Source organism: Lissotriton helveticus, chromosome 7, assembly GCF_964261635.1.
Source record: "Lissotriton helveticus chromosome 7, aLisHel1.1, whole genome shotgun sequence".
NCBI classification, from domain to species: domain Eukaryota; kingdom Metazoa; phylum Chordata; class Amphibia; order Caudata; family Salamandridae; genus Lissotriton; species Lissotriton helveticus.
Genome location: NC_136068.1, coordinates 794,184,660 through 794,198,383, shown reverse-complemented (window position 1 = coordinate 794,198,383; position 13,724 = coordinate 794,184,660). Strand labels below are relative to the sequence as shown.

The 13,724-nt window shown below is 44.8% G+C and overlaps 1 protein-coding gene across 1 annotated transcript in view; it reads right to left on the bottom strand.

The window, feature by feature from the left end:
- TRPC7 (transient receptor potential cation channel subfamily C member 7) overlaps positions 1-10,531 on the bottom strand; it is a 1,084,504-nt gene extending 1,073,973 nt beyond the window's left edge. The window contains exon 1 of the mRNA XM_078653219.1: positions 9,779-10,531. Within this exon, the coding sequence (XP_078509345.1) occupies positions 9,779-10,531 (753 nt within the window). The remainder of the gene's footprint in view (positions 1-9,778) is intronic.
- Positions 10,532-13,724: the final 3,193 nt, after the last annotated feature.

The following is a 13,724-nucleotide window of genomic DNA, read 5'->3' as shown; positions in this document are numbered from 1 at the left end:
TAACTGGACTTTTTCCTTCTAAAGAGGCAATAATTTCATCGCCCTATTAGCAAGCTGTCGCTAACTGCAGTTAGTGACCGTTTGTAGGCGATAGCGAGCCGTTTGGGGCCCGCTTTGCATGTCAGCGATATTTATCGCTAATGACATGCAAAGTGGGCGTACCCAACCTGTTAGCGACTGAAAGCAGTCGCTAACATCGCTATCGCCTATTATCAACGCAGGCACAGCGATAAAAACGTTTGCGCTAAGCGCGAATATCGCCAAAAACTAACGCCTGCTCAGACCACTTCTCAACCTGCATATCCAATGGGAGTTGGATATTCAGGTTAAGACCCTATTGGCGATAATGCCTGAATATCGCTGGTTTTCCAGCGATATTCACACATTGAGCCGCTATCGCCGGATATTTTATTGCATTTGAGATAAATGTTGCTAATAGCATGTTATCTCTGCAATAAAATCCGGCGATAAAAAAAATATCGCTAAGCTCATTTAGCGATAAATATCGCTAGTTGTTGATAATATGCCCCCATATTCCTTTCTTCTCCCTCAGCTCTATTTCATTGATCTGAAATCTTACCCAGTAAAGAATATTCAAAGGAGACCCTTGCCTACTGCTTAGAAACACATTTATTACATTTTATAAAGGAAGGCTTGGACAATTTTAGCATGAAACCATCTCTTAGTTCAGCAAAAAGGGAAAATGTCCTTGCACCTATGATTAAATGAGAAGTATATAAATGAGGTAAACAATTTTGTAGGGTTGGTTCCATCCTTTGAGATGTATAGAAGTAACGTTAAGCTTATTAAACTCCAAATAATGAAATGTGGTTATGTTTTCAGAATTATCATTAATAATCAAAAATAATTGCAGCAAAAAAACCAAATCATTATATCTAAATGTATTTTAATGTTTTTATTCTGGATTGAAATAAGTACTGAATGGATTTCACTGTTCAATGGATCAATGGGATCATGTCTAAATGTAGAAAATGTTATTGTTACCTGTGTGTGGGATTATGTACAAGCTTTGTTTTTTCTGGTAATGGTTATTTAAAATTGCTTTGAGTTATTTTCATTGTTTTCAATCAGTTTTCAAATGCATTCCTGCCTAACGAAAAGAATGACCCTGAAATGAATAACATGGAGTTAGGCTATCTTGATATTTTTGGTTCAAATCTATCATTTAGTTTTCATTGTACAATACAATAATAGTGCAGGTAACAAGTAGGATAAATCACAATTACAACCGGAACATCACATAAGCGACAGTGAGTATCATCATGAACAAAACTCATAGGTTACAAAGTTGGGCAAGGGAACTGGCAATGAGGTGACAAGTGTGCATGAAAGAAGAGGAGTAAGCATAAATATCAGTCCCCCAATTGTCTCATATGACTCAACATTGTTCTGCTAGAAATAATAGGAGAACTGCACATTGACCTACTCAGCTGGCGTGTACGAGTCTGTCATCAGAAATATAGGAACACATTCATTCGTAGAAATACGTGTGCAACAGTGAAATTCACAAAAGTAAAGAACCAATAGACCACACAACTGTGTACACAGCCCATCTCCCTCACCAACATACGAATACCAAAAGCGCATATGACCCCACCAATGTTTGCACATATTTGAGAAACTGGAGGAACGTGCCGGCGGGGGAGTTCTGACAACCATGGGTATTGTGTAGCGAGAAAGAAATATTTGCGAGAATGTTATCTGTACCCTCCAATGGTAAGTCTGCATTGCCGTCGGCATTGTGGTGAGTGTTCATCTGGAGCTCAGTCAGAATGGTGTCCCAGTAAGTAGCAATAGAGTATTTACGTAATCCAGTGTTATCTTCTCTATACAGGACAACACTCTCTGCTTGGGCCCAATTGAGTTGCGAGTGCTTCCTGGCTGCCAATGGTGACTTCCACTTTATGAGCAATAAGGCATTTGTCTACTGAGAACCCTAACTCTAGGAAATTAGAGGTAGCTCTATAGTTCTTGTTTCTGTGATAGAGACCTAGAAGGAGCGTCTCCATGTCTGTAGATATGAGCACCCTGTGCATGTGGATAAGTGGGACGTGACCCCCAACCAGTAGTTGTGTAAACATGGGCAAGTCCATTGCATATGAAGCTTGTCAGCATCTACCTGATGACAGCGAGGACAAGCAACATCTGTTTGATTATAATAATGGTTAATTATATTAGGGGTAAGGTAAGACCTATGCATGATATAAAATTGAATGAGATTATATTGGGAGTTAGGCGGAACATGCATTGGGCATTCCAACAAAGAAACCCATACCTTATCTGTGCAGGGGCGTGTCAAATCAGTCTCCCAGCACTGGCATAAGGTCGTCAGCTGCAGGGCAGTACGGGTCTGCAACGAATGTTGTATAGTAGCTGGGGACTTCAACGTTCGGATGGACGATCCGTCCGACCCCGCTGCTATTAAGCTCTCCGAGGCAATGACACCGCTGGGCCTTCTCCCTTATTTGCACGGGCCGACGCACGTTAAGGGTCACACTCTAGACCAGGTCTTTTCTACTTCTGTTCTGGTGGTGAAAGAGATTCTCCCGGTTTTGTGGTCTGATCATTGGCTGGCCAAATTTGCGATCAGTGGCGCCTCCGGGCCGTCTATCTCTGCCCCACAGCAACGGGGTCGTGCGTTCAGAGCGCTCAATAGAGTGACTCCGGAGATGCTGGCTCAGGCCGCTCTGGATCATCCTTGTCCTCTCTCCGGTGAGCTGGAGAGGGACTTGGAGTCCCTGCAAGCTTGGCTTTCTGACAGGCTTAACGACCTGGCCCCGGTGTTGCCCCCCCGCTTGACACCGAAGCGGGTTTCGGCCCCCTGGTTTACCACTGCACTGCGGGCTAAGCGGCAGCAGTGTAAGGTAGCCGAAAGGGCCTGGAGGGCACACTATGATAGCGTGGACCGGTTGGCCTATAAGGCAGTGGTCAAGGCGTACCACCGGGACATCCGCCTTGAAAAAAAGGCCTATCTTGCTGGGAGAATCGAAGCGGCCTCCAATTCCTGCAAGGAGATTTTCACCATTGTTAGAGAATTTATTTCTCCTCGGACCACTACATCTGAAGAGGTGCCCGTAGAATCCTGGGCGGGTGGACCTTGCTTGTTTTTTCACAAGCAAGATAAAACTTATACAGGATTCTTTTGTTTCAGGGGGCACCCGCTGGTCCGTTTACACCTGTGGTTGACAGATCTCCTCTGGCCTCGCACGGTGCTATATTGGCTGTGTTTCCATCTTTGCCTGCCTCTGCCTCCTTAGTGCTTATGGGCAATTTGAAATCTGGGTCTCCACTTGACCCCTGCCCAGCTAAGCTTCTGGGTAAGATGGCGGAAGTGATTAATCCACTGGCCAACCCTCTTATGAATCTTTCGTTGAGTCAGGGAGTGGTGCCGCCAGTTTGGAAACAGGCAATGGTCATCCCGTTGCTTAAAAAACCGGGTCTCGACCCGAAGGCCCCAGCCAACTACAGGCCTATCTCCTTATTGCCGGCCCTCGTAAAAATACTGGAGAAACATGTTCAGTCGGTGCTCTCCAACTTTTTGGAGACCCACGAGATCTTGCACGACACCCAGTCCGGCTTCCGTTCAAACCGGAGCACCGAGACCGCGCTCCTTGAGGTTTCTGAAACCATCAAAGGGGTGTTGGATACCGGGGGCAAAGTCATGCTGGTGTTGTTGGACTTGTCGGCGGCTTTTGACACCGTCCCCCATGATGGCCTTCTCGCAAGACTCTATGAGATTGGTCTTCGGGGGACGGTGTTCAGCTGGTATGTTTCCTTTCTAGCCGGCCGCCGGCAAACGGTCTGGACATCGTCTGACACCGCCGTGATGCCGCCTTTGGGAGTCGGGGTCCCTCAGGGCTCTATTTTGAGCCCGACCCTCTTTAACATCTTTATGACCCCTCTGGCGGCGGTGGCGGAGTCGTTCGGTGCCCGGATTGTATCGTATGCCGACGATACCCAGCTCCTCTTTTCTTGTAAGAGAGGGGCAGACTTTGACGGGGAGAGTATCCGGGATTGCCTTGGGGCTGTGTTCGCATGGTTCCAACAGAACAGCCTCAAGTGCAATTCCGACAAGTCTGAGGTACTCTTCTTCGGGTGTGACTCGGAGCCGGCCTGGCAGGCCTGGTGGCCCGTCGATATGTTTCCTCTGTCTTGCTCTTCCCCTATGGCTAAGAACTTGGGGGTCAAGATGGATAAGGGGCTGACGATGAAAGCCCAGATTTTTGGGGTGACCGGTACCTGTTTCGGTCTATTAAAGATGCTGCGGAGGTTCTTGCCTCTTTTGTCGGAGGAACACAGGAAGGTGACTGTGCAGGCTCTGATAGGCTCCAGGTTGGATTATGCCAACATTCTGTACCTGGGCCTTCCAGAGTACTTGCTGCAGCGGCTTCAAGTCGCGCAGAATGCGGCGGCCAGGGCCATTTATGGTCTAAATAGACGTGCCGGTGCTGCGGGTCTATTGCGGATGCTGCATTGGTTGCCCATCCGCAAACGGATCGCCTTTAAGGCTATGACTTTGGCCTATAAGGCTCTCCATGCGGTGGGAGCAAAGTACCTCCAAAAGAGACTGTCCTTTTACCATCCGGCCCGCTCTTTGAGGTCTGAATCCTTACTCTTGGCGGTTGTGCCACGAGTGAAGAGAGCGCGCCTGGGTGGCCGTTCCTTCGGCCTTTTGGCCCCACAGATGTGGAACTCGCTTCCGCTTCCGCTCAGGGGGGCATCGAGTCTTCTTGAATTCAGGAGAGGTCTTAAAACTTGGTTGTTCACCCAGTAGGTATTTTTAGTAGCCCTTGCTTGTATCTGTCAGTTCTGTATTTTCTTTTACTGTGTTATGTTATTGCGAAGCAGCCCCTCTTTACCTAAAGCGCCGGGACACTCTTTTTGAGTAACCGTTGCGCTATATAAAAGAATAAATAACATAACATAACATAACATAACAACGATTCTGCAAACCAATGGACCAGGTGCCTGCCAGATCCCATTACGTGGAGATAATGAAATAACGAGATGGGTTGAATGTTCAAGGATCATCTCACACCACTTGTGACCTAAAGATGCAGTCAACAAGTAAAATAAATTAACTAGGAGGGAAGCCGTCCTCATATATCAGCATCTCATACGTGACTAGGGTGCCCTGCTGCTACAGATCTCCCAGGGTATGTATGCCAGTCACATGCCAATTGATCAGTTCTGCTACCAAATTGAATCTTCCACTCCTCGGTGTTCCGAGTAGTGCCAATGCTGGGGCACAAGTGGGTACGAGTTAAGTGAGGTGGACACATCTTCGGTAGCAGCAATACGCTGCTCCTAGCAGCAAGAGGTTGGGAGTTTTTCCTCGTGTACAGGCTTGGAATTGATCTAGGATATTGGGTAGGCTCAACGCGGGCAGAATCATGGCTGCGTCCTCCAAGTGTAAGCCCTCTAACTATCTGGCAATCCACTGGATTTGTGAAGCCAGGTAATACTCAAACTTTGGCACAGTGAGTCCTCCCTGATCCTTGGGTAGGCATAACTTCGCTAGTGCGACCCTTCATCAGGACTTGTTCTGGATGATGAATTCATACACCTGAATATTAAAACAATGAGAGAACACCGCTGGGATGTACAGGGGGAGATTTCTGAAATAGCACAAAGGCTGTGGCAGGACGACCATTTCTAGGAGTGCCATTTGCCCCACAAAAGACAATCACAATATAGTCACTTTCCTGTGTTGTAATTTGTGGGATAACTGGGTTGACACAAATGTCCTACCACCCACCCTTTCACTAGGTCTCCTGATAAAAATGGTACCTCATTTATGTGGGTGGGCCAAGTACCCGCTACAGGGAAGGGCCCAAAGCTTATTGTGGAGACATCAAAATTATCTGTCACAAAACAACCTGATTTTGCAAGGGGGACACCTGTGGTTTTGATCCCGGGCTCAGTGGCCATCTAGGGAAACCTACCAAATCAGACTTTTCTGAAATCTGGACACCCAGATGAGTCCAGGGAGCTGTGGCTTTCGTGGATCCTACAATGTCTTCCTACCCAGAATCCCCTGCAAACCTCAAATGTAGATAACATTTTTTATTTTTCTCACATTCCTGTGTGGGATCACCATGCCGTCACAAATTTCCTACCACCCAGAATTTGCCTCGGTCTCAAGAAAAAAATGATACCTTACCTGGGGGAATTCTGGGTGGTGGGAAATTTGTGGCGGCAGCAATTTGTGGTGCTTCATGGGCTTTCTGCTCCCCCCTGGGGGAGTCGGATCAGGGGCTTTTTCTCCCATCTGCCTCCTGGGGGCTCAAAAAGACTGCAGCAATTTTTTTAGAGGCAGCCCCCACCCCTAAATGTACATAAATAAACATCACTGGGGCCTAGTGTGCTTTCTGCCCCCCCCCCTATTTCCCCCAATCTGCTCCCCAGGGGGGCAGAAAGACTGTTTCCAAATACATTTGGTTGGGGGCATGGTATTGCCTATTTTGGGCAGCCCCACCCATCTTTTTTTTTTTTTAAAAGAAACAGGTGTCTAGTTGGTTTTCTGCACGGGGGGGGGTCAGATCGGGGTAATAACCCCCATTTGCCCTCAGGCCAGCAGAAAGACCATGAAGGTTATTTGGGGTGATTGGGGGCATTGCTAACTTACCCACCACCGAACAAGATGGCCAAATGACCGAATGGACAAACCTCATCAGAAAAAACACAGGAGCAATCATGTGGACCATCCACTCCGGGGCCCCAATGGAGCCATATCTCCACCACATCTACAACTTGGGAACATCAGTACACAGCACAACTCTGGCCCATGTCATCCACTCCTCTATCATGTTCACCACTTTTCCAGATAAATGGAAAAGTTCAGAAATCAAGACCATCCTCAAGAATCATGCAGGTGAACCAAATCTACTTAGCAACTTCTGACTCACAACCCACCACGAACTTCATCATCTTCTACACAACTTATAATCGAGATTCAGAAAGTACCAAAGCATCAAACCAGCACCCATCCGGACTACCAATGACATTCAAAACATCCTGGACTGAGGTGAAACAGAGATCCTCATCCCGTTCTACCTCTCCAAGGCCTTCAACACTGTCTCCCACAGCACCCTTATCAGAAGACTCCACAAGATTGGCATAGAAGGATCTGCTTTCAAATGGATCTGATCCTCTATCACTGGGAGAACCCAAAGGGTGAGACTGCCACCCTTCACATCAAAGACCAATGAACTTATATGTGGTGTCCCACACAGATCCCTCCGCCCCACCCTTTTCAACATATACATGACACTGCTCACCAACATCAACCGATCACAAGACATCACCTCACCATCATCTCCTAAGCCGAAGACACCCAACTCATCCTCTCCCTCAAATTTACTGCGCTGCTCAGAAGGCACCCCTAAATAGGGGAAATGTGGCTTCCATGGCCCTATTGCCATCACCTTGCAGGTGAGTGCAGTACCTCGCTGTGCCCATCTGAAGGGGATTGTTGCTCTGAAGCTCAGGCTGAATTGGCATCTGCTCAGCGAAAGTGTACCAGCAGGTGTAAATAGCCTGCCTCACTACTGTGCTGTTCCGGTTGCAGGTGTGAGTTTCGGGCCGGCCTGGGAATAGTATATTTACTCAGTCCTGATCTGCGGATGAATGACGTTTCAACACATGCTTTTACAACGCATGCCATTACGATGCAGGTTTTACAACGCAAGTCGTTACAACGACTTGCGTTGGGGGGCGCTGGATAGTGAATAGTTTAATTTACTATTCCAACTCCAGTCCCCGTGGATAGTAGGGAAGGTGTTGGATAGTAATTAAACTATTCCCTGTCCTAGAGCGCCCCCCCAGCGGAATGCATTGTAATAACTTGCGTTGTAAAAGTTGCGTCGTAATGGTAGTGCGTTGTAAAAGTTGCGTTGTAAAGGATGTTCCCCCTGATCTGCATACAGCATACCCAGGTAAAGATGTGCACAGCACAGACTGGGACAGTAAACCCTATTTGAAGCACAGTCCTTGGGCTGGCATTCGAGTGCTATTTACTCCCCCTCCTAAAAAAAAATCATTAAATAAACACTTAATATGTTCATGTAGTGGCTGAATCATACTTTTCCCATGTAGTCTGCCTCGAGGGGCAGGTTTGTACAAGTGATAATACTTGATTTACCTGTCCTTCTGTCTTTGTAATGGCACTGCTTTATGATGAAAATTGTTTCCACAAATAAAAATATTTCTTTTAGTGTATGGGAACCTTGCCCTATATTTTCAACAAATCATACTGTATATATAATACATTCCAATCAACTGATAAATCCTCTTAATCCAATTTTGTAATCCCATTTCATTTGATGTGTAATATATGTGCCGTTTCACGAAACATGTTGGATTTAAAAAATGTGTCTAACTACAGCATATTTACAGGTATATTAATGTAAAAAATCCAAATAAAGCTCAGTTTGTGAAGACATGTGTTTAAGCATTGATCGCACGTTTAATATTTAGTGTGAGTTACTTAGTGTCACTGTGTACATATACGTGTATTATAGCAACTGTTGTACTGTTCATTGGAGTTGTTTTGTTTCCCTCATCAACTTAACCCCCAAACTGTGAAGAGGCTACATGTATGAACACAATAGTGCATGAAAATAGCCTCACAAAGATCTTGACAACAATAAATGTATTCTTTGTGTTTATCCACCCTAACTCCTGCAAAGCAGAATCTCGACTTACTACATCTTACAAAAATGTGCATCACTGATTCTTCCCTCTATTCGGATGCTGATGTGAGGAATGCAAATGAAGAAAATATTCTTTTGATGTGATTTATTCGCTTTGCATTGCTAGATTATTTTCAAAGAACACTATCAAGTGAGAAGATGAACGATCCACAGCTTTACAAGTAACATAAAGGAACTTAAAGATGAAAAGTACCACCAGAATTGCAATAAGAACATTCACGCTTTTTCAAGCTTTGATATTTTTCCATCAAAGTACACATAATCAATGTAAATTATAAATACACTGCAGCATAACAAATCATTGGACAATAGATTGTTGATGGGTTTTAGTGTAATCGTTTTTGAAAATTAAAGGCAAAAGAGTATATATACCCAGTGACTCAGTGAGTGTGATCGCTCGTGTGGCTTTTTCCTCAAGGTTAAGTATCATATGGACTTCGACAATGATGAAAGACACCTTTCATAGTAGACATTCCTTCATGCCTACAGTAACAGCGGAAACAGATAGGCAAGACTTCTGAATTAAATCAATGTTATGTTCGAGTGAAAGTGAAATGCAATGGTGCATTCTTTCTTTTTGGCTATCATATGTTGTTTTAGATGAGTTACTGTTTTTCCTTTTCTGTCCAATTGAGCAATTAAGCAAAAAGGCAAACACTTAAGAACATATATTTTGAAAAACAGGGTCCGATGCTACATGGCATTTAAGTAAAACACTAGCATGGAAATGTTAGAATGATCTGATTGTACATACAAAATAAATACGTTTACATATGTTTACCATAGAAGTCCCTCTGACCAGGGAAACCCCACATAAAACGACTTTCTGGGAAAAATACAAGAACTGCAAAATAAATTTGGCAAGACAGAGGCGGGATGATTGCATTAATAGCAAAGGGGGTGCAAATGAGTAGCTAAAATTGTAAAAATGCAGACAAATGTCCTAGAAACTATTCATAAAGTTCTACATGGTTTTCGAACTTTAGTGGAGATTATGCAGGAGGGATTTACCTCTCATACTATGAAAAATGTAAACTAATTACCTTAAATTCTGTCTCAATGTTAGCTAATCTTGCAAGCTCGTTGCTCAGCTCTAAAGCAGTAAGTACAGGGTCTTCGCTGGAGAGGGCGAGGTAAGCCGCACTTGCTAGTGCCTTGTAGGCGTTCATCCTTGACCGAGAATGGCTGAACGAGTCCCTCCTCTGCTTCTCTATACATTCGTTGCATTTACAGAAATAGTCATGGGGTCTTTCTATCCGTGCCCCTTTGATGAGCAGAATATGAACGATCTCATACTCTTGACAATGTGCCGCCAGTATTATTGGGGTGACATCGTGAGAAAAGCGGGTTCCATCTTCATCGTATGCGTAGAAATCATCATCTCGAAGCTCTTGCTCCAGAGGGCTCAGAGTGAGACGCTGCCCTTGAGCAAAAGCGGGGTGACCCAGTATCGCTTCCACTATCCTTACGTACCCTTTGCTGATCGCCAGCAATAGAGCATCCCCAACTCTGGCCAAGTTTTCCTTTTTCAGGAGGAGTTCAGTTACTTCTAAATGCTCATTCCCCACTGCAAGCTGCAATGCATTTTGCCCCATATAATCAACACAATTGAAGTTCAATGTTTTGGACTCTTCCAGCATTTTCCGTACGACTGGTATGTTGCCATATTCAGCCGAATCTAAAAATCTTTCTTCTTCTGCAGTCAAACTTTTTCCTTTTTCATTGAACATGTAGGCGGGGCCTCGGATCGCCTGCCTCCGCCCCTTTTCCCGCAGCGTGGTATGCCTTCGATGCATCTTTTACGTCTGATTGGAGTTAGTCTTGGAAAAGAAAAGAAAACAGAAAATCAATAAATATATATTCAATTCAGATTGTTGTAACAACTTACCATTTTAAATAGCAATCTTTAACTAAAAGAAAGTGAAGATCGTGTCATCAAAATACCAAAATACTGCTAGCACAGAAAATAATCGATGTGGTATTGATTCCAGAATCATATATTTAGAGCTGCTGTTGTAGAAAAACGTCATCCTCAATGCTGTGCACATGATAGTTCTTATCTGGCAAGTGCTGTGAATTATTCCTTATTCAATGGAGATTCCCCATTATTTATGGCACTTAATGGCATATTTGCAAAAAAATGTTGGAGCGCGGTGCTACGCCAAATTTGGCAATGCCGCGCACTGACATTTTTTAAATGCAGGGATGTGCCGCATTCACAAAAATATGGCCCACCCTTGTGTTTCCCCTAGCATTTGCACAAAAAAAGCTGCCTATGGCCAGCGCAGGCAACCTTGCCACCATGTTGCAACTGCAAGGGTGCCTGCACTGCAGGGGTGATTGCTTATTTGCAGGAATTGACACCTTCCTGCACATAAACAATAACGGTGATTTGCTCTTTGTATGTGTGCTGCAGAATATATTCCCAGGCATTAGTGTTTGGCGCTGACTCAGCTTGTAAATCTGGGGTGGAGCCAAAAGCAATGGGTGTTATGGTGGAGCGGTCACAGCAACACCCATTGCATGCCCCTTTGTCGCAGAAGACTGCAGCAGAAAGGGACATATTTACAAGGTGACATTAAGCCACGTTAGGTGGCTTAGTGTCACTTTGTAAATATGGGAAATGGCGCTAGGCCACCGGTGCATCCAAAAAATCACACTCCGTTGGCGATAGGGACTTGTACATAAGCCCACTCGTTTGGCATATAAAGCCATAGCAATATAACACAAACCCAAAATGACGAGAACCTAAATGTAATGAGTTGCAAAGACATACGTTTGAGTCTGACCTGTACAGGTTTCCTGTTAATTTGTCACACTGAGGAAGCTCGGCATTCTATGCAACCACACCTTTCTTTGAAGTGAAGGATTTGTATATTTGCTCCTATTTGATGTAGAGTTGCGATTCTCTCCAGAAGAGAGTTTCTTTTAAGTAGTGTTCAGATATTTATAGAGTGTTTCTAACCAGATTAACTGTAATGTAGCCAATTTGATTCAGAGGTATGTGGTCTTCAAAACTTCTACGATCTGTGCTCCACCAAACCTTCATATATTTGCAATTGGTACAAACTCCTTATGGTGGGGTGAGATTGTGTAAGAGAAGGTCATGAACCAGAATTCTGAAACAAGCAACTTATGTATTTTGCAGAGACTATTCGCAATTGCATTCACCTCATTTATATGACAGTATGTCACTACCCATCACCAAAGGTAGCCCTAATAGAGAGTCCAATGGTTCAGTGAGTCTTAAATATTCTTCCTTCGCTATATAGTCAGGCAAGGCCATATGTGTGATTTCCTGGTGTCTTCCTTGAGTACCAAGTGGACTTTCTTCATAAACAGATTACAGCCTGTCATTCTGCTGTTGAAAACTGGATTTCATTGGATTTCTTAAAATTGAATTGTAAGAAAACTGAGAATATTATTTTCCTGCTTTATCAACTATATCAAATCCTTCTCCAATTTATTTTTTATTCCCATAACATTTGCTTCCTCAACTCGGAAATCTTGGCAACATATTTGATTTATCACTCTTTTTTTCAGAACAATTCTCATAAATTATCAAGAATTGCTGCCCTCAGCTTCACAATATCCATTATGTCAAATCATGTTTCCCCTTCTTGTTGCTCACAGTGCTTCTTCAGTGTTTGTTTTTTCTCATATTAACAATGGTTCTTCTTATATGTTGACCTCCTAAAGTATCTGCTCACTCCACTTCAGTCTATTGAAACCATTTGCATTCGTCCTCGTTTCACTTTTGACTATTATACTGATGTTTCTCCCTATCAGGATCAGCTTCGATGGTTACCCTTTTCCTTTCAGTTCTGGTTTTTGCTATCTTTGTACCATCTATTAGTGTCTATCGTTACTTGCTCCCTCATTCATATTTTCATCAATTTCTGTAGACACACCAAGGGGCTCCTTAATTGGAATGAGGTAATGATTTCATTCTGTTCCGCTTCTACTTACTCTGTGTTTATGAAACTCGTGTAGGAATATCTTCTGACTATAGATGATTGAGGGTATCATTGTTGTATCTTGCTGTCGATGCAGTTTTAAAATGATGTTTTCTACCATCAGACTGTCATTTTTAACACGCCTTCATCAAAGGTTTTATAATAAATCTATACTACTATAATAAAGGAGAAACTTTCAGGCTTTGAGACGGGTAAACTCCGGAACCACTGCGCCAATCTACACACCCGATACACCATAGAAATCGTCAGGTTGTGTAGATGGTTATAGGCCATATAAAGTTTAAAAATAAACCTTATTTAAAAAATGTATTTAAAAAAAAAAAAGTAGTCCCCCCAAAGTAGCGCCGGCCGCGACGTGCGTGCTCACGTCGAGGAGCGGCGTCAGAGCGGCGTCAGAGCGGCGTCAGAGGAGCGGCGGACATGGCGCGGGGGATGAGCGGTCACGTGAGGAGCAGCGGACAGGCCAGCGGTGGTGCGACCAGCGGAGAGGCGGACATGGCGCGGGGGAGGAGCGGCGGCGGACAGGCGGTGAGGAGCAGAGCGGCGATGAGCTGTCAACTCAGGAGCGGCGGCTGAGGTAAGCAGGCGGGTGTCGGGCCAGGCGGGGGACGGGGAGTTACAAAAGGCAATGTCGGGGCAGGCGGGGGTCGGGGAAGGCGGGGGACGGGGACTAACACCTCAATTGACTCAGGCCAGGCGAGGGTCGGGCCAGGCGGCAGGCGGGGGACGGGGCGGGCGGGGGCACGGGCTGCTGGGCAATGTCGGGGCAGGCGGGGGTAGGGGGAAGCCTGAAAGCTCCCGGACAAGGTAGGGACGGGCTGCTAGTATTAAAATAAAATAGAAATAATAATGTTCTACGGCACTCTTAATGTACTGTCCTTCACTCCTTTGCCTGTCTTATTGGGTCCACACTTTGCCATTCCATGATACTCATGCATTGCCACAACTACACCTATGATTGGTTTCTCTGCCAAACTGAAATTCCTATAGGATGTTTTGTCCTCCTTTCGTA